We start from the raw sequence: 24,078 nt of genomic DNA, 5'->3' as shown, positions 1-24,078 counted from the left end.
TTGAAAGACTCCAAATGTGTTATATTCATTTTCAGGAAAGATGATTACTAGAAATGGCTAATATGTACTAAATGAAGTATAAAAGAATCAGATCATGTCTACACATATAACATTTGAATGTTGATATCTTTGTTGCTATCTATGGAAGATTGAGGTATTTACTACCAAAATAAAATGGTTCTCTTTTTCTATCTTGTAGCAAAGAAGTTAGGATAATGGAAATAATTTTCTCAATTTACATATTTTCCTCATTAATCATTCTGAAACATTTGACTTCTACTGCTTATAATAGAATCTGATACAAGAAAACAACAGCTTTGCCAAAATGTAGCTGTTATACCTTGCAGAATATACAGGCTTGAGCTCATTGCCACCAAATGCCTACAAAAATCATGACTTAGAGCATCTGGTATTTACAATAGGAGCCATGGTCTGAAGGAAAACTACACTACAGCCTGGAAAGTCTACCTTTGGCATAGCTGGACCAGCAGGGAGCCAAGCAGTTAACCACAGAAGAGTGGCCTCTGAAGACTTGCTTTACTGAATGGTGCTTTGGTGGAAGTCTTCAACTTCTGAGGGCTGCACAGGGAACAGACAATATCTGCTCTTGCTAAAGGCATGGTGCACATTACATAGTGACCTCTTTCTATGGACCTTTGGGAGAAATTTATTTTTAATTTTAGTCTCAAGGAAAGTGTGCTGCTTTTGAATATTTTTGGGGACATTGTACTATATAACTAATAAGGTTTTTCTTTCTGCATTGGCGATTAAAAATCCTCAGTTGACCCCAAGTTCATTCAGAGCAAGATCAAGGACATAATGGCAAGCATTTTCATGGTGGCCTCTTTCTACTCCTTGTTTATGTTTCTATCTCTAGTTTTGCTTTTTCTCCTACTTTAGCATATGTTATCAAATAGTATTTTATGTTATTTTTTACGCAACCTGAAATATTAGGGGGATGAGATGAGAGATAAATACTATTTATCCATATATACTAAAACTAAGTTATCATTTGGGATTTTACTTTTACTAATAGCACTGACTTTTCAATTAGCTTTCTACCCAAGGAAATATGAGCATTTTAAATTTATAATATTGGCTGCTGAGAGGGCAGAGAGGATGCTTTATAGTACCTGGCAAATAGCAAACCACACAATCATCACTAGCCAATAACTCTTAATGACCTATTTGCTGCATTGCAAAGAAGTACAGTTTTCACAGTGCATACAACAATCTAGCATTCTGACCATTCTTCCTGATTTAGTCTCTGGCAAAAATTATTCACCTCTCTGGGTTTCAACTGCTTCATTGATAACCAATCACTTTTTTTTTTTGTAGAGAAATGTGTTACTTAATTCTATTTAAATTTTCCAATTTGTGTGTGGATATTTTTTCTAAATCTCATATGAGGTCTAGGCTCAGTATGTAAACTAATGTTAATTGTCTGTACTCCTGAGAAAAACATAATCAGGTCAGTTAAGTTCACTGAAGAAAGTCCTTGCGAATTATTCAATTATTTGTTTAGTGGATAATTAAGGATTGACCTGTGTGCAAGTCCCCAGAACTCTAAGTGCAGTTAAACACCACCTCCTGGGAGAAGCATCACGTTAAAGGAAATAGAGTAGCAATAAAAAGTAATGCATGGTGGATGGTGGTGATGTTTGCACAATGGGAATGTACCTGAGGAACTTTGATACAAGACAATTGAGATAAATAAAGTAGTAAACCTGTAACCAAGGTTCATGCCAATAAAAAGCAGGTGGGGTACAAATTTATCTGTACATCACCCTTAATACATTGAGAAGCTGTCCCAAAGTGCAAAATGTGAAAGTGCAGATGAATTGATGAATTGGGAGTGGTTCAGATGTGGACTAGTGCTAAAGCAAAATAAAACCATTACATAAGCACCTTCAACTCTTGTCATTGTCCAAAGATCCCCTGTGATTATCTCATCTGTCTGTCAGTTCCTCACATATGACACACATTTATCTGTCTTCTCCCCACTCCAGTGCCATTCTGCAGTCACCCTAAGCAAACTAAAATCATGTTCAACAAAATCATCTTCCATAATGTTCCAAAGGCGACCTGCTCTCAATCTCATCATCACCATCAATCATTCACAACTTGCAGATTATGGGTATCTTGCATTTGTGGGTTTCTCTTACCCATCCCAATATTGCTGGGTCTACTCAAGTAGCTATTGTTGTTTCTTTTGACCTTATAGACCCTCTGGATTTATAAGCATGGTACAGGAAGTAAAGGGAGGTGTGTTACCAGATTGTGTTAGAGAGATAGGGAGAATTGGTGGGTATTTTGAGGAAGCTCACAAGGTCCCAAGTTGGAGCATAAAGCTTTCATACTTCGGTTTTCATCAATCCCTAGGCCATTCTGCTCCTCTGGGGTTTACACAAATGGCCATTGTGTAAATCTATTCTTCCCTTCCGGTTACCTACATTAAATCTTCTCCAGAAGCTTTCAAAGTCTCACTCCACCTCTAAACCTTAGAGTATAATCAATTAGGCTAGTAGGCTTATATTCTCTGCTTTTCTCTGTCAAAGAAATAAAAGACTTCTCTGAAAGAACCAGAGAAGTCTTTTATTTCTCTCGTGTATTCTCACCTCCAAAGCTTATTATAGTGCTATATTGTGCAGATAGCATATCTTAATATTTTTAAAGAACAAATTAAAATGTTAGTACATCTAGAGAAGTTAATTAAAATTATTGTTTTAATTTAATAACTGAAAAAACTTAAAATTATTAAGTTTTCTTCCTATATACCAAAATGCAAAATACATGCATATGTTTTGGTGCTGACAGTTCATGCAAGTCAGAGGTAGAAAAATCTTAAAGCTTTGTAGTCTTTCCCAGCACAATACCTGGGTATGAAAAATCTTTCTGCTACCCAGGCATTGACCATGTAAGTGTCACTCCATACATAGTCATTTTGTCTATGTCTCACTGCCTGTTCTACTCTAAGCTACAAGAACATAAGAACTTAGAAGAATTCGTCATTCAGAATTTTCCATACAATTTGTCTCTCTATTGGGAGATAAACATGAAAAAGAAAGATATCGTGGAACTCTTAGATATTTTTAACTATGTGTTAGGCTCACTGCTTTGGGGCATTGCCAATTGTGCAGCCATAATCTATTGCCTGTGAAGTGTTCCTTCTTGGTATAACCAGAGAAACAAATGGTGGAATATTCATGGCTCTTGAGAGGATCTACACTATTTGGCTAATGCTTTACTTGAGATTGGTATAATGGTCCCAAACTCAGAAAATGGTACTTATTCAAACTTATTTTCAAAGTACCCTGGAATTTTCTGAAATAATCCTGAAGAAATGGCCCCATGTTTCTTGAAGCCCTTTTGTATTTGTGATTCACTCATAGCCTGTCTTGCCCAACTTTCAGTTGGAATGACTAATAATGTTTAGGGTCTTATTTCTTGATTTCTCCTCCCAAGTCATGATTTCTCTCTGAGTCATTTCACTCTTTTCCATAAAACCAGCTATGTATGTTATGTCAGTGGAGGATATGCAGACAAAGTTGTAATTGCATCTAAGTAACTTCAAAGAGAGGAATAAAAATTGGAAGTGTCTTTCTTTTTTTTAAAGATTTTTTTTTTTTAGAGAGAGTGAGAGAGAGAGAGGGAGAGAGAGAGAATTTTTAATATTTATTTTTTAGTTATCGGCGGACACAACATCTTTGTTTGTATGTGGTGCTGAGGATCGAACCCAGGCCGCACGCATGCCAGGCAAGCGCGCTACCACTTGAGCCATATCCCCAGCCCGGAAGTGTCTTTCATTTCAAAATCAGATGTATCCCAAACATTTTATTCATCTTCAAATGGTGTTTTCCAGCTCAATTAACAGTCATTAGTTAATGTTCATTTCTACCTGTCTGGTGGCATGAATCATAAATGTAAGTTCCATTTTATGGGAGGGAAATGAGACTGAAAGAGAAGCTGGCAGTATGATCATCTGGTTTCCAGTCTTAGCTCTGACACTCCTAAGCAACAAACAGTCTTGGGAAAATTGCTACCTTTGGGCCCTTATTTTTCTCACATATTGAATAACAAAATCGGACCTTATGGCTGCATTGCCATCTTTTCCCTTCCTATTATGCCATGCCCTATGCTTTAATTGCCCCTTTTATGCCTCAGTAGCTTCTAGATCGAGAGAAATCCTGACTGATTCTGCAGTAGAGAGCAGATTCATTACTTGAGGTGCTCGTTGCAAAATTAAAATGTTGGATTTCTTGTTCAAAAATTAAGGATTTCAAGAGGATAACAGCAGTATTGACCTAAGTATGGGGTCTTTCTGAACATGGGCCCTGTGTTAATAATGAACAGAGACTACATCTGTGAGACCAGCTCTGAAGATAAAAGGGAATATTTCCTTTAATTTCAGACACTTTTTAAAATTTTCCTTTTAAAATTTTTAATTGTTATATATGACAGCAGAATGCATTAGAATTCATATTGAACATATAGAGCACAATTTTTCATATTTCTGGTTGTACACAGAGTAACACCATTCGTGTCTTCATACATGAACTTAAGATAATGATGTCCATCTCATTTCACCGTCTTTCCTACTTCCTTTACCCCTCCCTTCTCAGACACTGTGTTTTGCTCTTAACAAAATGAAAAACTTAGAGCACTTGTGGTGGATCAGTGACATGAATCATGAAATAAAAGAAACAACAGAAATACAAACTAGAAAGCCAGTGTTTGGGAGACTTTGAAGTTCTCATGTTCATTGCAGGGCTCACCCCACCTGAAGGTAACTCTGTTAGTTTATGAAGATCTAATGAATTATGGCTTCTGGTATGCACATCCTAAGTAGTTCCTCCTACACTGAATCTTGCCTGACCTGTTCTTGTTAACTTGCATTAACCAAAAGAATGCAACAGAAGTGAGGCAGCACCTGTTCTGGGTCCAGCCTTCCAAGATACTGGAAGCATCTGTTTCCTAATCCTCAAACACCTGCTTATTGGGCCTGAGCCACCTATAAAAAGTCCACCTACCCTGTTGGAGACATCAGAAGACATGTGTGGAAGCCATGTTGTGAGGAGAAGACCTGAAACTACTTGGAGAGGATGAGAAGACTCAGCTGAGCTTCCTGATAACTCCAGCTGCAGCCTTTGTCTTGCCTTTCTGGCCAAGGGCCAGTTACAGCAGGAACAGCTGCTTTTAAGCCAGCAGTTTAAATAATGTGTTACAGGTATAAGCCTTCCCTTAGGTGAACCTGTGAGAAGACAACGCCAGCCAGAATGAAGCCAAAGCCACGTGTTTATTTCTCCCATAGTTATTTTAGTTTTGCTTCATGTCTGTTTTAGGCGGCTTTTTTGCTGGTGTGACTAAAAGATTGACTAGAACAATTGTAGAGGGGGAAAAGTTTATTTGAGGGTGCATGGTTTCAGAGGTCTCAGTCCAAAGACAGCTGGCTCCATTCTTCAGGGCTTGAGGTGAGACGGAAGAGTGTGGTGGAAGGAATCGGCTCACATGATCATCAGGAAGCAGAGAGAGACTCCACTCATCAGATACCAAATATATACCCCAAAGTCAGGCCCCAAATGCCCCCTCCTCCAACCACATCCTAACACCTTCAGTTATCACTCAGTTAATCCCATCAGGGGATTAATTCACTAATCATATTAAAACTCTCATAACCCAATAATTTCTCCTCTGAACCTTCTTGCATTGTCTCACACATGAGCTTTTGGGGGACACCTCACATGCAAACCATAACAATGTCTAACAACTGTTTGAACATTAATTCTTGCAGCCAGTCCCAAGGGAGACCAGGACAGATTCACAAGTTCAGTTGGACACTAAAATCATGTTTCTTTCTTTGCTCATGTAGAAGGAGCAGATCATCATCATACAGGAAAGACAGGGCACTTTAGACTCCTATCATTTCACATGGCAACATTGTCTTTCACTCTGCTATCAGGAGCAACAAACCATTTTTAAAAATCCTTTTTCCTTTGCGCATAAGTCATAGGTTATTTTTTTAAGCAAAACAAAAGAATGAAAGTTTTCCAGGTCTATAAAGTAATCTTTCTTTTATTAATGCATATGGGATTTGAAAAAGCTATAATGAAGCATATTAACCACATGAATATTTCTTTATATAGAATTTTTAATCATTGTGAAAGATGTCATTTTTTTGTTGGTTCATGATATTTTCCCATCTATATTCAAATGAATGTAGAAATAATAGCCACTAAATCATTGAATGGCAACAATGAATTGCATTATAAAAATTTCTTATATAAAATTTTATTCTCTAATAGAATAGAAAAAAAGAGAAATAATGGGAAAATGTTAATATTTAAAATAGCCATAAAACACACTGTCCACTCTAAATGATTGGAGGTCTGAAAGAGTCTCTTCTGGTTTTTCAAATAATCAGCTCTAGTAAATGTCACAGCCAAAGAGCTCCAGGCGAAGTGCGATGCTTTGGTTCCATGTCTTAGGAATGATGCGGATGAACCTGGAAATGATTGGTGGATTGAAAAAATTCTTAACATGTCCTTTGATATTACTGTTTCCTTCAAAAATCTGAAAGAAAAATAAGAAAATCTTTAATATTGGTATAATTCGTATAAAACATATACATTTTAAAAAACTTATTTTCATTGAAACTGAGGGCATCAAACAATGCCCTCACAGAGATGATCCTCAGTCATGAAATCCCAAGCCAGGCAGACTCCTTTAAGGATTCACACCTGGGGAATAGAGAGGCAGTAATAAAACAATTAAAAATTGAAAGAAAAAAAAGGATTTCATTTCACCAATTATCTGAGTCAAGTGGAGAAAAATAAATCTGACATGGTGCTGGGGAGTAGCTGCAAAACCATCTCTGCTTGTAGCCCCTTTGTAGCTGTGTGACTTTGAAGAAGTTAGTTATATTTTCTGATTTTCCATTTCCTCTTGGCAAAATGAGGATAATAAAATTCTACCACATGGAAGATTTAAAAATATACACATGACAAGTGCCAGTAGTGTCAGGTAGTGAACACCAATAAATGATTAGCTGTTACTAACATTTAAATCAAAATATGGCCATGCATTTTTGTTCATCTGTTTTAGAATATTCTCTATCTTCTCAACTAAACTGTCATGTAAGGTTTTTGTGTGTTTGTTTTATTTTGTTTTGATCCTTGGCAAGTTCTCCAAGATTGACACATACTGCAGAAGCTAAGTCACTATTTGGTTATGGCAGTGATGCTTACTAACCCTGTTATGAGGACAACCTCATATAGTGAGAAATAAAACAGACAACCAGGGGTTTAAAAAGTGAAAAATGAGTACAAATTCATTAACAGAGATAAGTGCTGAGCACCTGAAGAGAATTAAGTAGCTCTCAGTCCCTCTCCCTGTGTAGCTTCTTATCCTGGCTTTAGACAAATTCCCCTTCCTGGAATACTAGGCCCATCTTGGTGGTGCTGCCTCTGGTAGAATTTTAAACCACCTATTAAGATGTAAGAATGTAAAAGAGCAGCTAATCTTGCAAGAAAGCTATTCTCTACATCAGAAAGGATAATAGTTGTTTGTTCAATAATAATATGGCATACAAAGCTTTATAATCTTGGGCATTCAATCAGTCATAAATACCAAGTATATCTAAGGCAATGTTAATGTGGTATCACTTCACAGTGGAAGGCTTTCTAGATGCCTTTGCCATCTTTCTCAATCAGAACTAAGTAAGCCTCATACCATCCCCTGGTATTTTGTCTTCACTATTTCACAAGTGGCTCAGTCAAGGCAAAAAGGTGATGTGCTTGATCCCTGTGCAGACACCAGGCACCAGTAGAACTAGGATTTGGAAGGCATAAAGACGTACAAGTTGGTGCATATTTGTAAAATGTGAGGTGCTTTTATCCTTCTAATCATGGCCTAGTTTTCAGAATGCTTTCTCTTGCCAAGATACCTTGTCCACTATGGAGGATTTCTGCCTGTAAGGTTTCCATTCCACACCCTGGTCACTGTAGTAGATGGTGTAGCTTTTCACATACATTTCAGAGGACAGAGACTTGCAGCCCTGTGTTACAATTGCAGTTATCTTCTTGATTTTGAGCAGATCAATTTGTAACCACTGTTTGTTGTTGTTAGCCTATGAAATGATAAAAACATATGGATAGGGAATATGTTGCAGCCTTTGCTTTTTTAAACCAAGATATTCAGAAATGCAGAGTATTTCTTTTATGTCTTACCCTTAGGATTCATTGTCTTTTAGAAGCCTTCCCTGTTCCTTCTTGTTTTTGTCACAACATATATAAATTTCTATTGATGTATTTTATACAGTGTGCAATAATTATTTACACAATAATTGTTTTAAACCTTACTGGTTGAGGGTAGGGACTTATTTAGTTTCATTTCCTGGTATTCACAACAATGTGAGGAATATAGTTGGTGCTCTGTAAATAATTGCTGAATGAATGCAATTAATTTTCCTTCAGAAAATTTATAAATTATCTGAAAGTATTTCCTTAAGTGAGTTTGTTTAAATACTATGATGGGCCAGGTGGCACACACCTGTAATCTAGCTGCTTAGGAGGCTGAGGCTGGAGGATGGTGAGTTCAAAGCCAGTCTTGGCAACTTAGCTAGACCGTGTCTCAAAATGTGTGTGTGTGTGTGTGTGTGTGTGTGCGCGCGCGCGCGCACGTGCATACACACACATATCTGTATACGCATATACCCATTTCATTCTAGTAGAAGGTTAAATGAAACTGTCCCAGAATTACAGATTTAAAATGATAGAACTAAAAATTTAAAATTAGCATTTCATCTTTGGGTTTCATTACATCACAAAGACTAAGAACAAGCTATATTAGAGAGCAAATTTTTTGAAGGGGTGGAGGGTGGAGTAACAAGGTTTACAATGTACAGGTCTAAAGGATCATCTGGGAAAGCTTTGGGTGATAGCTGTTTTTATTTTTTATATTACTATAATGTTGTCTAAATCAGGAACTGGAAACCACTATTATGCATGTGCATTTTTGTGATGTATGTGGCTGCTTTCAAGCTATGATAGCAGAGTTGAGTATTATAAGATAGAATGAATGGCTCAGAAAGCCTAAAGTATTTTCTATCTGGCTCTTTGCAGAAAAATGTTGTCCCCTCCTGATAAGTCAAGGCTAGAGCACAAATCACAGAGACGAAAGTCAGAGCTACAGCTAGTGATTAGCAGATGTCCTAGAGTCTCAGACCTAGGATTTTAATCTTCAGAGACAGGAGAGGAGACTCCTGCTGCCCCCTGTGCTGGGGCCATTGTTTTCTTCTGGGGCATGGGGGAGAACACAACTCCATTTTAAAGGTCTGCATCACCTTGGCTTGCCAGGCATTCACACGGCCCTGGGCATTAAGACGGGCTAGGGAAGGCTCCCAGTAATCTCCCCACCAAGATTTTTTAAACGAGGAAGCAGTGATTTGCTTGTTTTCTATCTTTCCACTTTCCATACCCAGAGGTGTGGAACATCCTGTCAAGAGAAAAGGAACATGATGAATTATATAGCACCAATATCCCCTGCATGGCGTTTTATGCTGCAGAAGAAATAGCTTCTAAACCAAGTGACAATAAAAACATTGATCGCAACACTGAAATTGAATCTGTGCTAAACATTGCTCTTGGGCTTTAAGTGTATTATTTAATGTTCATAATATCTCCATTTTACAAAAATACAGCAAGAACAGTAACTTGCCTAACATAACACAGCCAAAAGAATTAGAAACTGAGTTGAAACTCACTGTGACGCCAAACACCATGTTCTAAATATTTAAATTCCCTTGCTTCCTTCATTGAGACTGAAATTTCAGTCTTTACTTTGAGGCAGACAGTACTCTGCACTATCCCTGTGTTGTATGTGCTGTACAATGACCTTTTAGTTAATGGCCAATTATGTGTGCAGAAGGTCCCATTAGGTTATAATGTAGCTGAAAAATTTCTGTTGCTTGGTGAGGTCATAGCCCTCAGAGTCATGACACAGCATGTAATCCATGTATTTGTGGTTATGCTGGCAAAATAAATGACTGATCTGCTGATTGTGTAAGAGTACAGTGTATACAATTGTGAACAGTACATGATGTTTGATAATAGTGACATTTACTGGCTTGCGTACTCACTTTTTACCATTATTTAGAATGTACTCCTTCTATGTAATAAAAATAGCTTACTGTAAAGAATATGTCATGTTGTGCTGACAGCAGCTGCACACATCTTTTTTCTGCTTCTCATGATGCAATCAAAATGGCATCAAGTGATTGGCTCGTACCATCTAGGTTTGTGGAAGGATGCTCTTTGAGGTTTTAACAGAGACAAAACTGCCTCATGGTGGATTTCTCAGAACATATCCCTGTTGTTAATCAATGCATGGCTGTATGTAGAAAACACTCTAGTTCTCCTAACAAACGCTACAAAGAGAGTACAACAAATCCTTGGTAGTGACCATTTAGTATTTTCCTATCAACTCTTTGAGTGTGACTCATTTTATGCATCCTTTGGAATTTTGCCAAAGTGTAACTTGAACTTCCCAGGTGCCAGGCTGTGTAAGGAACATAGCTAGTGAGTGAACCTCACTGATTGCCCACCCTGGGATGCTTTGTTCTTGCTAGTACATCATGCACTCATATTTTAAAGTGATACCTTACTTTCTGTGTATGTGTGTTGGGGGGGGTATGTATCGATAGTTGGGGGTGGGTGACAAAAATCGTAAAAGGAACGGCTACTGCGATGCTAATTATACACAAGAAAGTGAAGTAAGAACAAAGTAATGTTTCTTACATAGAAAAGAGATGTCTTAAATGAATTAACAGAATTGAACATCAAAGGGTAATTTGACTGTATAATCTGAACAAATCTACAATATATACCATTTACCAAATGGAAAGAAAAAGCCCTAGTGATTTACAGAACTATTTTAAGGAGTAATCCTGTCTGCACAAAAGTTGTATTTTATATGGAGGTGTTGCATCCTGGGCTATTTGGACACTGGCAAAGTACCCACATCCATATCCCTCATGAGTGTCACTTGTATTCTGCTCCATTATCTGCTTTGATAAGAAAGTGATTCCAAGGTTCAGCGGCTTTCTCCACCAAGAATCCCTGCTCCTTACCCATCCCTAGGGAGTGTGCTGTAATTTCCACCAGGAGTGACCCAGTGAGTTTCCCATGTGCCTATGTTCTGACACCTCCACCCCAGTCCTGGGGGGCCAGCTGGGGTGGGGTCAGGATTAGCCAAGTCTGGGCCAGTTGCTTTATTGGTTTAGCTCAGATTGTTAGGAAGATGATATTATTTTTTTTATGTGCTTTGAAGTGGAAAATGCTGGACAGCACTGCTTTAAATCAGAGAAGAATAGTTGATAAAACTAAGCATCCTTGCTAGCTGAAGTAGAATTTTATTATGACTATTTGTGATTATCTAGATTTTTTTTAAATACCATTGGTCTTTTTACATCCCCTAAAAGACAGCAGCTTACAAAGAAAAGACTTGAGTACCTACACAGGTACAAAAGAGAATATAATGTGATTATGAAGTTGGAAAACAGATTTCAAAACAGTCATTGAACAGAAAGATACCTTAGAAACATGGTCAGATACTTTCATTACATAAAAGTCTGTGTAGCCAGGAAGACTTTGGAAGAGTCAAACTTTGAATCTCAAGTATTTCTTGATGATAATGGATTGATGGAGCTAATTTCAACCTAGGACCCTACCATGGTGGGTCACTAAGAGTTTACCTGAGAGGAGTCTCTGATCATGGAGATTTTTCTGGAAGCCTAATTCATGGAAGAGATTTAAGAATTCTACTTAGAATTGGAGGCACAACCCCCAATCTTGAGCCCTAGAGATTCAGTGAGAAGATAATGCATGGTTGTGCCTTACCATTGACCTCACAACCTTGCAGCTCCAGTCGAAGGGTAGGTCTGTTATAGGATCTTGTTGGAGAGATCCTTATATATCTAGTCACAATAGGTGGATCAAACTTGTTCTCTTTTATTGTAGAGGCATCTGAATTGCCATCAAAATACTAGAAGAACAAAGGAAAGATCAGTCATGTAATAATTCTCAGTAATTTTATAATAATATTTTGATCTAACTTAGTATTATAATATTAAGTTTCATGGGTCTGAGTTATTTGAATCAATTTGATCTTAAAATATAATTGACTTCTGCTGGGTGTGGTGGCACACACCTGTAATCCCAGTGACTTCGGAGGCTGAGGTAGGAGGATCACAAGTTTAAAGCCAGTGTTAGCAACTTAGTGAGGCCTTAAACAACTTAGTGAGACTCTGTCTCAAAATAAAAAACAAAAACGGCTGGGGATGTAGCTCAGTGCTAAAGCACATCTGGGTTAAATCTTCAGAACCAATAATAATGATGATGATGATGATGATGATGATGATGATAGTAATAATAATAGTAATAATTGACTTCCACTTCAGGAAGATGGAATAGATTTGTACTTTGCCTTGTTTCCTCTGCTACATACAACTAAAACCCCGGGACATTGTACATAAAAGAAACATAAGAAGACTCTGAAAGGTGGAGAAAAAAGAACAGACTGACCAGGGTTCTCAGGGCCCAAGGAACAACATGGAGTGGGCTCCTTGAGTTTCCTCTTTGCCTCATATATCCCAGTCTGGAGATGAAGAAGTTGGTAAAGTGGAGACACCCTTGAGTACAGACAAAAAATTACCCAACAAAATCCTGCTTTCTGTAGTCAAAGTACCAGGAAGAGGCAGCCTGGCAAAAAGTTTTAGACAATAACTGTTTTACAGAAGCCAAACACCACAAAAAACAGTGGCCCCTTCCCCACCCACAACAGCCAAGGCTGAATGGGAAGCCATAGACTTAGGGTTGTGAGACTGAGGAGATGCAAACAGGCACTGTCAGTACAGACCCTCTGACTTAGAAAGGGACCTATCCTACAAACACCTCTACACGCGGCTTAGGACCTGGAGGAAGTGAGCCAATTTATTAAAAACAAAGTATCACAACACACCTAATATGAACTAGATCATTCGAATATCACCATAACCATTAATGAAATTGGGTTTATAATTTTAAAACTCCAAATGAAATCCCCAGACCCAGATGGTTTTGCTGGAAATTTTTACCAAATGTTTATAAAATTAAGACAAATTTGTAGAAATCTCTTCACATGCTCACCAGTTTCTTCTATGAGTTTGGTATTACTGTGATAGCAAAAATAGGCAGTAAAAAAAAAAAACAACTTTACAGTGATATCCCTCATGAGTATAAATGTGGAAATCCTTAAGTTGCAGACTCAACTGCAGTCTGTGTTTTCCTCCCAATGTGGGTTAATAAGAACCATAACTTAAGATTTTCATGATTTAATCTGTTATATGACAACTAATTTAGCTATTAGAAATAGCTAAATGATAATGTAGAAAAATAGTAAATAGTAGATGATTTTCACAGGATATAAAATGAAGCAGATTCAAGGTTACAGGTGTCATAATGGCAGACAGGTTACTGGTGTCCTTGCACTCAGGTCACTTCCTCTGAGGAGTCATTGAGGGCAGGGGGCAGGAGCCAGGGCTCTGTGCCCAGCTGGGGATAGTCATGCCTCAGGCATGGCCCCAAGTGCCCTTGAAAGTCCTGCTACCTCAGAGCACCGTTGGCATAACCCTGCTGTTTGCTTCAGGCACACTGAAATGAAGAACAAAATAAAATCAGAACTCTTGGTGGCCAATTTCTAGTCTTGAAGAATGAGACCAGACATTCCACACTGCTGTACGTTGTCTGCTAATCTGATACATCTAGGTGCTTTATTTGATGATAAAGGGATTTTTTTTTTTCAAATTTTGAGGGGTTTTGGATTTTCAGCAGCTCTGCTTATCCTTATAGACCTATCATGTCCCTGCATTCCTCCATAGAACTCTTAGAAAGCCATTCACATTTCTAGCATCCACAAAGGTTATTTAAAAAGGGCACAGTCCTAGTAACCATGGGGTGAGTCTTGAGATTCAGACAGAAACGTGTATACAAACCATCACATTCTTGGTGCTGTTCCCTTTGAAGATCTGCCAGTTGGTTTGGTCGGAACTGTAAGCCACCTGGAACTCGGTAGTGTAGCAGGACTTGAGGTAGTGTTTGGCTCCTTGGGTCTGGATGCCTGTGACTACGACTTCCTTTTGCATGTCCACCTGCAGTGTAGGAACGCCCGTGAGCAGAAGGCCTTGTCAGTGAGACACACGTGGCCTAAACTGCACATGGTGCAGTCAATTCTCTTCAGAGCCGACCTCAGCAAATTCATAAAATGGCTAGATGCAATCCATATGTGAGCACATGGTGCCTGGACTTGAACCCAGCTTACACCACTACCTATTTGTGTGACACTTTGGAAAGTTAGTTTTTAATCTCTGTCTTAGTTTTTCACCTATAAAATGGGATATTATTAGAACCATTCTTAGGTGGTTGATTTTGAAGATGTAAAGTATTGAAAATAATTTCTGTTAGTTGCTATTTCCTCTATAACATTGAAAGAATAACAAAGAGAATTATTATATCACAGTCATTTTTTTATGATAGCAGTAAACATTATCAGGTTAATAAGACATACCTGGATCCAAGGCTTAGAGGCAAATTCTGTTGCAATTTTTTCTACACTCCAAGCATTATATGATCCAACATTGTTTAATCTTGCTAATTTGGGCTCCCAATAACCTAAATTCAAAAGAAGGAAAAAAGCTTATTCTGGATTTTTGGGGAAAAAAACAATAACAACAACTAGCAGTTTCTTAAGTGAGTTAAATCCAGTGGAAAACCAGAGCCTTGTAGGACCTGCTCCCTTTAGGAGAGCAAGCAGTTGACAGGGTCCTGGTACCGAGCCAGACCCCAGTGATGAAATCTTGTTTCAGCCTGTGTTTGCTCAGCCATCCATCACCATCCACCCTTTCCTTCACACAGGTGAGGCTTGTATTTTCTCTGTTCTGTTGGCATAGCTGCTGTAGACTGCCCCTACACCAGGAAAATAAGGGAGGGACCCATACGGGAGCCTCATCGTCTTCTTGATCAAGGCCTCAATCTTGGAAGGATTTCAGGCCGCCTGAGGAAATTTAGATGTCCCTGACCGAGTGGATGATCAGTAAAGCTTCTTAAATCGATGAATGCTTGGCATAGGCAAGGGGCCTTATTAATGGGGACTATAACTAACAGGCCTTTAGCACCTGTCCTCGTGTACCTTCCACTACCCGATGAGCACCCCAAACGGAGCTGTCTCATTATGTTGTGGTAGAAAAAAGCCTGGAAAGGAGAACTGACACGTGGACAGTGTGGTCATGTATGATTCCACAGGGTGTACACTGCACAATTATAGGGTTGCCATTCACAGGCTATGATGTTAATACTTACTCAGATACTCAGAAGCCTTGATCTGTGAATCAGATATGACACCAGTGCTTAGTCCCATTGGCATCTTACATTCTATGAAAAACCAAACAATGATTCGTTTTTGCTTAGAAAATACAACAAAGTAAAAGATCCTTGGCTAGATATTATGATGGGTCGGTAGCTATTTCTGCCTACTTTGTGTGTCATGGACGTAAATATATTTCATTTTAAAATAGAAAGTACACTAGCAAGACTGGTGCTTTAATTCTAATAGTGCCACCCCAGAGGAAAAGAACTGAAATCCTGAAATGCAGCTGGCTTTTAAACCCATTTCTACCTGCTTGGCTCTTAAAGTAAGCTATTTACAACTCTTAAGTACTATCCTTCGTGAGACTGTGTTCTTAAAAGTTGACCTGGAAGTTACAGATTATCCACACACCATCAGGGAGGAGATTGCCAGCCAGGGCGTGGCCTGGATATGGCACCGTGGTGCTCAGCAGGAGCTGTCAGTGAAGGCTTGAAGGGTGGCAGATGGAAACTGAGTCTCTTGAATAGTGACATGCCAAGTTCAGTGACTGTCTCTATCATTTTGTAATTCCTGTTACCTTTTCCTCACTCTGTTTTAGGAACCTGGAGAATCTCTTATATATTTTTTCTGGTGGAAAGATTAGGAGGAGGGATGATTCCCTAATTCAGAGGACTGCTTTGTTCTGAACCATTTGGCATGTTTTCAGTGCCATCAGACCTTGGCCCAGAACAAAAGCACCTCCGGCTACAAAATACGCCTTTGTCACATGAGGGTTATCAGGATCGAACATTTGCAATCTAAAAGTTAGCAGTATTCTAGTAGCAGGCACTCTCCTGCTAATGAACAAGATGTGGCTCTGGGGTTGTACCTTTGTCTATGATGAGAAAAGGCGTTTGCATGCCAGCTCGCTGGTTTTCTCCAACTTCTGTGTCCAGAAGCCACCATCCAGGTTTTGATGCTTTCATTTCAAGAGTTTTAAATGTACCTCAGATAGAGAAGTAAGGGCAAAATTATACACCCAAAGATGAACAAGTTAATATTGTGATTGACAGCTTTCCAGGGGTCCTAAAATCCCCACATCACAGAGGCTGAAGCACAGAATTTGAGAGTTATACATTTCTCTAGGCAAGCAAGTTGCAACTGACAGAATCAAAGCAACTACAAAACAACAACACACATACAAATTACTAAAAATGAATTACACCACACTAGAAAGCAACTTTCACTTATCTAATGTGATGTTACAGGTCATCCATGGACAACCAAGTTTCATAGTCCCAAGTATCGAGGTGACCATGAGTGACTCATCATCAGGCCTCAAAAATATTGTTCCTTTCCTTCCTTTTTCATCTCTTTTTTGTTTTTAAAATAAGAAAATAAAAACAAACACCCTTTCCTTATAATTTTCAAATTTTCTTAGAAGCTTATATATTTGGATATTTACAAAAATTATTTCAGAAAAGCACTGAAAGAATGAGGTTTATACAACCTCTGATTATTCATTCTGATACTTAATATCACCCTTTGCCAGTTAACATTGTACATAAATTCTGTTGAATATGATTTGTGGCCAGTGCCCAGATTATAAGTGAAAATTAGTAGCCAGTGGTCATCCCCCTCAAACACACTGAACTGGGATCTCCACTTCTCTTGCCTCCAATCAGATATTCAAGTTTGGAGGTTTAGATAACCTAGCCCACGCTGGCTGCTCAATCCTTGTTCAGAATCTTGGGAAGTACAGCTGATGTGCTAATACTTGGTGAAAACAGAAGCAGTAAGCTGGGCGCAGTGGTACCCGCCTATAATCCTAGCAACTCAGACACTGAGGCAGGAGGATCGTGAGTTCAAAGCCAGCCTCAGCAAAAGTGAGGCTCTAAGCAACTCAGTGAGACCCTGTCTCTAAATGAAATACAAAATAGGGCTGGGGATGTGGCTCAGTGGTCAAGTGCCCCTGAGTTCAATCCCTGGTGGCCAAAACAAAACAGAAGAAACAGTAAGTTTGACCCAGTCCCTTTTGTTTCTGATCCTGATAGAGTGGGTCCTTCTAGATTTATTGGCCAGTCATGGAGCCTGACAAACAAACAAGAACCCCCTCCTCCCCTCCACCCACCAATCCAGGCCCGTGTGGATTTGTGGGCCTGCATCTGAAGCAGAGTCACATAATGGTATCCTCACCCAAGGGCTAGCCAAGGGACAGCTTTTCACTAACTCCTCAGACAGCTCTGTGGAGGGGAGGCTGCTTGGGAATTCCACCCAAGATCAAAGCCGCTGAGAACAGAACCTCTGTTTTTTATTGTCTGCATTTTAACCAGCTTCCTAGGTCTTTACTATGCCTGCTGACATTTGAGAATCAGTGGCACCCAGCACTGGTTCTGCTCACATATCTGCTATCTGAAGAGGTATACCTACAAACAACTCATTGGTAAGTCTTCTCTGATAAACTGTGGTTTGCTTAAATCTACATTTTCTCATTATTCAACATATGAAAAGCTATAAATACCTTTGTTTTGGTTTAGCTTTTATAATCATTAACTAACAAACAAACAAAACTTTTATCTCCAAAAATGTACATACAAGATTATGATTCCTGGACCCAAAACTATTAGGGGATAGAGCCAGGAGTAGAATTCAAGAATCCAGAGCCTTAATAAGTTTCTAATCTCCCTCCCAACAGAATAAGCTTCATCTGCCCCAGCCCTCTAGGGTTCATATTGTCATCGGCTGGAGCCCTGATCTGCTCAACAGACAGCAGCTCAGGAGAAACACAACGTCTCTGCTGAACCACATTGGGTCACACATTTAGCCTGTGTGGGCTGCACACGTCATACACTAGCTTTTTTATACACTGTAAACAGTTTGGTATGTGGCTTTGCCTCGGATTTATGGCAGAACCCTGTGTTCTGACCCCTTAGGTAGTAGATGCACAGGGAGAGAAGGAGGGGGAGTTATGGATGCTAAGGTTGTCCTGTCCAGCTACTTCTTAGCAGGGACCTCTTCCATTGCCCAGATCTTTACCAGGCAGAAGGGGCCAGACCCCTAACTGGTGCTTCTGAGTGCCATGTTCTAGCAAGGTCTGGCCATGAAAGTGAACCACGTGAATGTCTTGGGAACTGCCCATGTTCAGCAGGTGCAACCTCACCCACTCTTGCTCGTACATTCTCAGACCAGGCAAGTTGTAGATCATCCCATTGATGGCTGAAACGACAGAGAGTTGCAATCAATTGAAACTTGTATGCTCCAGGAGGAGGTTGATAAGGAAATGTGAGGCAACATACCACTGCTCATCTTCCTCATTTCTCCACATTTCTAGCCCCACACAGGTGTAGAGAGGGCTCTCCTGTGTGTCCTAAGACCAATGAGAGGCTGAAACAGAACCAGAACCTCCAAGTCCTTCTCCTGTCCTGTGCACCAGCCTCCAGGAGTGCAGTGAGCTCCCATTCCAAGGTTCCCCACTCTTCCCTGCAGTGTGCCTCTCCCTCTCTGCTTTACTCATCTATCCTTCACATTAATAGTATAAATGTCCCTTTGCCACAAACAAATGGAGATGAATCTGGACAGATAATGCAAATCTGAGGTGAGAGTAAGGGGACATGCAGCTTGTCACCCTGAGGCCTCCTGAAGTCAGAGAGTTCCAGTATAAATCTGGAAGTTGGAGTTTAGCTTCAGTGTTTCCACCACCCATGGCCATTTGTGTTTATTTTCTGTTTGATGTGGTGGCTCCTCTGCCCTCTTCTCAGCTTGGGTGTCTAGGGTTCTCCAGCTGTATTCACTCTCCCTTTTGTGAAATGTGTTTGTTTGTCTGTTTGTTTTAAAATCACCTGCTAAACTTGATGATCTTACAAATACAACACAACATTTTAATGATAAAACTTAATGCTACCAAGCATTTAAGTGGAACAGAGAGAGGGAAGGTTTCTCTTATTATATTAAAGGAATTTCTGTGGAATTCCTTGGAGTCAAGTAAGGGAATTTTTAGAGTGGGAGGAGTTGAGATCCTTTGGGCATCCTTAAAATCACATCAGGTAAGGGGACAGCTGTGGACTTCCTTAGAACACCACCTCTTACCCCTCATCTTAACTTCTGTTTAAGAAATAGAGCTCACGAGAGTGAAAGGCATCTCGAGGGATGATTAAGGGGCACTTCAAACCTGTCCATCAGGAAACAGAAGTGAAGACCTGACACGATGGGTACTCATTAAATACTCAGTAGAGCTGAATGAATCCACTCATTAGTCACCAGTTCACATAATTAAAAACTGAGCACATTCTTCAGAGGAAGGCCCTGAGCTAGGGGCTTGGGACTCGAGCGGTCTGTCTGTAAAATACCTTGGTGACACAGCATGGGGATACCACATTACAGAGACTCAGACTGTTGCAACACACTTGGGACTAAAGCTATTCCAGATGCTTTTGAGACTTTCTTAGATGAAATCAAGAAACAGTTTCTCCAGGGCAATTAGTGAGTCAAGGGCATAGCCAAGAACCACCCTGTCTGACTCTGCAGGCTGTGCCTTTCTAGAGGCCATGGTTTTCTAAAGTGTGCTTCCTGTTCCTGAGACCAAGCACAGTGGGCTGGGGGGCTACAGCTGGTGGAAGAGAAGGGAAAGAAAGCTCTGCTCTCAGTCTGTTTTGTTGGTTGTCTCTCGCTCCACTCTAATTAATTGGGTCTTTTTAATATTTGAACTTTTTAACCTTTTATGATCAGTAGAGTTCATCCTTAACTGGTGGGACTTCAGAGCAGATAGTAAATCTTACTACTTGTCTGTCTCTACCTCAAAGTATGTTTATGGGTGATATCATTAAATTTCTCCTAGAAACAGAAGAAAGGTTAAAAACAAGAAAAGATAAAAGAAGGGTAGCTTGAACACATGAATGGTAGAAGAGGGAGGAGAGACCCACCAGTCTTGCTGGATGGCTGGAAGTGTTGCATATAATGGATTTTGTTTGTTTCCTTAAGCAATAGCAACTTGCTTGTTACCCTGAGTGATCCACTTCCCACACAGGTCCTCAGAGATCAGAAATCTGGAGCTACACCCCATACCTCCATTCTCCAAATTCTCAAAACAGAGCTTATCAGTCTTCATTATTTTCTAATTACAGGCCCCTGCCCTTCATTTATTTATATTTTTAGCTGCCACAAAATCCTAAATTCTGCCTTTCTCTAAAACTGTTTGTAATTAAGTTGGGAATATACAGGCCAAATTCCTGAATGGGTTTCTGGGTGTCCTTTTCCCAGTGTGACCCCTTTCTCGTGCTCTCTTGCCACTCTCCTCTGGCTACCTGTGTCTAGTTTCCTGGCCCTTCATTTCCTCTCACAGGTTACCCGCATGGTGGCTGCCTGACAGCTGCTGGAGCAAGAACATAGGACATTCTTCTTTAGAAAAGACACACAGGGTCATCTCGTCTGTGTAGATACTTGCTCTTTTTCCAGGTCACGACTGAAATTGTAGAGTAATGTTCCTTCCTTTGCCATGTGTGCTAGTGGCTGAAGTGCACTGGCCTTTACCTGGAGCAGCTCTGTGTGCTCTTGCAGACCTTCTTTGCACTCCCTCACCTGCCCTGTCACCTGCGAGGTGTTCAGGAGCTGAGTTTTGCTGTAACTCCTGGTTCCTCGGAAAATCTAATGTCTAATCTTGTGAAAACCTAAGGGCAGGAATCACTATGACCCAGTGTGATTAATTCAGAGATCAGATTCAAGTCAGAGGACCATACCATGAAACTCATGGGAGTTTTTTACTTCTGAAGATTCACGTCTCTGAGACCCTTTGGACTTTTCATAGTACCAGCTCTTCTTTTCATCAAAGACCATAAAGAGTAAGACAAATTCTCTCATGTCCATGGGCATGTTGCTCTCCTTGTGAAGTGTTCCTTTACGGCAGATCAGAATGGGACCTATCAGGCCAGAGTGGATATCTTTTTCCTGGAAGAGAGGAATACCAAATGGCACAGTTCACCTGTGCTCAGGATTGCCTTCACTCTTTTGGGGGCAACTAATCATATTGAAAAGGAAATCTCTTCTTAAAGTCTCTGAATTTAAAAATTATTAATCATCAGCTTAATAAACCTGGAGACTTTTCACTTAGTTCTGTTGCATTCCTCTGATTATATTTTTTATCCCAGTAATGATGATAATAATGTCGTTGATAATACAATGGGTACTAGATTTGAACATCTGTACTATATTAAATAGTTGGCCTGTAGGATCTCATTTAATCCTGACAACTGTCTTCTATGATAATAAATATAACCTCATTCATTGAACAAATATTTATCAAGTGCTACATACTATTATCTCATTTTTAATTTTGGAAACTGAGACTGAGAGGTCAAGTAATTTCTTAGGGTTGCACAGTGATAGAGTAGGAATGTAAATCTAAGTCTAGGACTTAGGGATGTAGTTCAGTGGAAGAGTATATGCGTAGCATGTTCTGGGCTTGACCCCCAGGACCACACACATACACACACACACACACACACACACAACCTAAGTTTGTGCTCTTCCTACTGTGCCTCAAATGAAGAAATCTTTTTAAAAATTATCTGAAAAAATTGTATATATTTATCATGTACAACATATTGTCTGGGATTATATGTACACTGTGAAATGATAAATGAAGGAGTCCCAATCTTTCAGTCCTTTTATAAAGAGCAGAACACTGCTGCAGTAAAAGGCTCTAGAAAATTGCAAATAAACACTTTTTCTGTAGACTCAGGCACTCTAATGGGGGCAGGCCACTTAAATAATCCTCTATCCTGTTCACGGAATCAATGTTTCTCACTCCCTTTTATGGTAGCTGTGGATGGTTGACACACCCTTCCATGTCCTCATGCAAAGGCAGACTTTTAAGACAGAAATCCAATATTTTTGTACATAACAGAGTCAGACTGGAAGACTGGGGATGGTGACAGCCTTGGATGGAAGGACCTACCGGGTTCACCGCAGAGTAGTAGGCCCAGGCCCGACAGGCGGAGCCAGGGCTCTCGGGCCCTGACCGCTCGGTAGCATGCCACACATATGTGTAGCTGCTGTTTGGCTGAATAGCATTATCCTCCTTGAACCACTCAGGAGAGTCATCTTCATAAGTCTTTCCTTCTGATGACTTTTCATAGGAGAGTCCATGGGCATGAAGAGAATATGGTCTGGATGCTAAGTTTTTAAAACGTACCTAGAACAATCCACAAATATACTTAAGCTTAACAAAAATCCAAACCAAAAAATTGTCAGCATGATAGGCCAAGTTAGACAGTTGTGAGATCAGAGCACTTACAATGGCGAAGTACTTATTTATAATATTTCATCTACTTCCACAATCATCCCATGAGATAGGACTCAAATAGTTTACCCAGAAACACCAAAACATGAATTCTCAGGCCCAAGGCTGCAGTGTTGACATTATCAACAAATGAAATGATAGAGATAAGTTCTAAGGATATGAAGGCAAATGAGGCCCTTGCTTGTGACAGGCTTTCAAACTACTGACGGAGAGAGGCATATACATGTGAACCCAAGCCATAAGTCTGAGACAGCAAGTGCTGTAGTGCTCCTTTTCTCAGAGGGAGAAAGAGGAGAAAGACATTTCAGGCTCCCAGAAGAGCACAAACAGGCCTGTGAGGAGGGGGCGGTGAAGGACAAGTTTGGGGGACAGCAAGCATCTGAGTATGGCTTAAGTGCATGGCGGACGGTGGGATCTTTTGGAAAATGAGGCTCAAAGAGGACCAGGTGGACCGGATAATGGAGGATCTTAAATACCACGTGGGGAATCTTAGTGCCCCAACACCATCCCTTAGCCTGTTCCTTCCATAGTTTCTTGTGACTAAAATCCCCCTAATCTTGAGAGAAGAGTATTGCCTCCTGTGTCTTCATGGAACAACTAGAGTAGTTAAGATCCTTGCATTCTGCTATGGTTTGGATCCTGAAGTTCCCCAAAGGTTGTGTGTTGAGGGCTTGGTCAGTATCCTGTGGCATAGTTGGCAGGTGGTAGAGTATTTAGGAGGTAGGAACCAGCAGAAAGAACAGTAGGTCACTGAGGTGTTCCCCTGAAAAGGATATTGGGACCCTGGCCCCAACCCTTCTCTCTGCTTCCCAGCTGCCATAAGGCGAGCAGCTCTGCTCTTCCATGAACTCCTGCCATGTTCTGCTCACCTCAGGCCCAAAAGCAATGGAACTAAGCAACCCAGGACTGCATCTTCAAACCATGAGCCAAAATAAATCTTTTCTTTTTTAAGTTGTTCCTCTCAGGTATTTTGTCACAGTGACAGAAAGCTGATTAATACATATTCCTGTTCTCCGATGTGCATTTTTAAAAAAGAGCAAATAGTCACTGAAAATTTGGTAAATGCTTAAATAGATATAAAAGGTTATATTTCTGGATCTAAAATAGATTATTTTAGACTCAGGGCTCTTTCTTCTTCCTCTTCTTCTTTTTCATCATCATCATCATCATTATTTTGAGAGAGGTTAGGAAGGATGGGGGAGATAAACTTCGTTATAAAAGCTACTGGTGAGGAGAGGCATACACACAGGAACCCAAGCTACAAGTCTGAGACAGCAGGTGCTATAGACAAAGCATGTATGGGTTTAACTGGGAATGCCCTGGAGAAGCAGCTGATTGGTTGAATGTTCAGGAGAGGTTGGAAGAATTAAAGAATTAAAGGCATGTAGCTGGATACAGGATTTTAAAAG

At 39.9% G+C, this 24,078-nt stretch overlaps 2 protein-coding genes across 2 annotated transcripts in view; one reads left to right on the top strand and one right to left on the bottom strand.

Annotated features, from left to right (window-relative positions):
• The window catches only part of Firrm (FIGNL1 interacting regulator of recombination and mitosis), a 363,157-nt gene that overhangs the window by 10,447 nt on the left and 328,632 nt on the right, over positions 1 to 24,078 (top strand). The gene's annotated exons all lie outside the window — the stretch shown is intronic.
• Positions 6,081 to 24,078, bottom strand: part of F5 (coagulation factor V) — a 65,595-nt gene continuing 47,597 nt past the window's right edge. Inside the window, exons 15-25 of the mRNA XM_026405243.2 lie at positions 22,325 to 22,561; positions 21,108 to 21,315; positions 18,412 to 18,591; positions 16,265 to 16,381; positions 15,390 to 15,461; positions 14,599 to 14,702; positions 14,027 to 14,182; positions 11,895 to 12,039; positions 9,341 to 9,492; positions 7,943 to 8,125; positions 6,081 to 6,570 (exon numbers count right to left, since the gene is read on the bottom strand). Of these exons, the coding sequence (XP_026261028.2) occupies positions 6,424 to 6,570; positions 7,943 to 8,125; positions 9,341 to 9,492; positions 11,895 to 12,039; positions 14,027 to 14,182; positions 14,599 to 14,702; positions 15,390 to 15,461; positions 16,265 to 16,381; positions 18,412 to 18,591; positions 21,108 to 21,315; positions 22,325 to 22,561 (1,701 nt within the window). The 3' untranslated portion in view covers positions 6,081 to 6,423. The remainder of the gene's footprint in view (positions 6,571 to 7,942; positions 8,126 to 9,340; positions 9,493 to 11,894; positions 12,040 to 14,026; positions 14,183 to 14,598; positions 14,703 to 15,389; positions 15,462 to 16,264; positions 16,382 to 18,411; positions 18,592 to 21,107; positions 21,316 to 22,324; positions 22,562 to 24,078) is intronic.

The sequence above is a fragment of the Urocitellus parryii genome, chromosome 9 (genome assembly GCF_045843805.1).
Source record: "Urocitellus parryii isolate mUroPar1 chromosome 9, mUroPar1.hap1, whole genome shotgun sequence".
In the NCBI taxonomy this organism is placed as follows: domain Eukaryota; kingdom Metazoa; phylum Chordata; class Mammalia; order Rodentia; family Sciuridae; genus Urocitellus; species Urocitellus parryii.
This window is presented reverse-complemented; position numbering and strand designations above follow the sequence as displayed.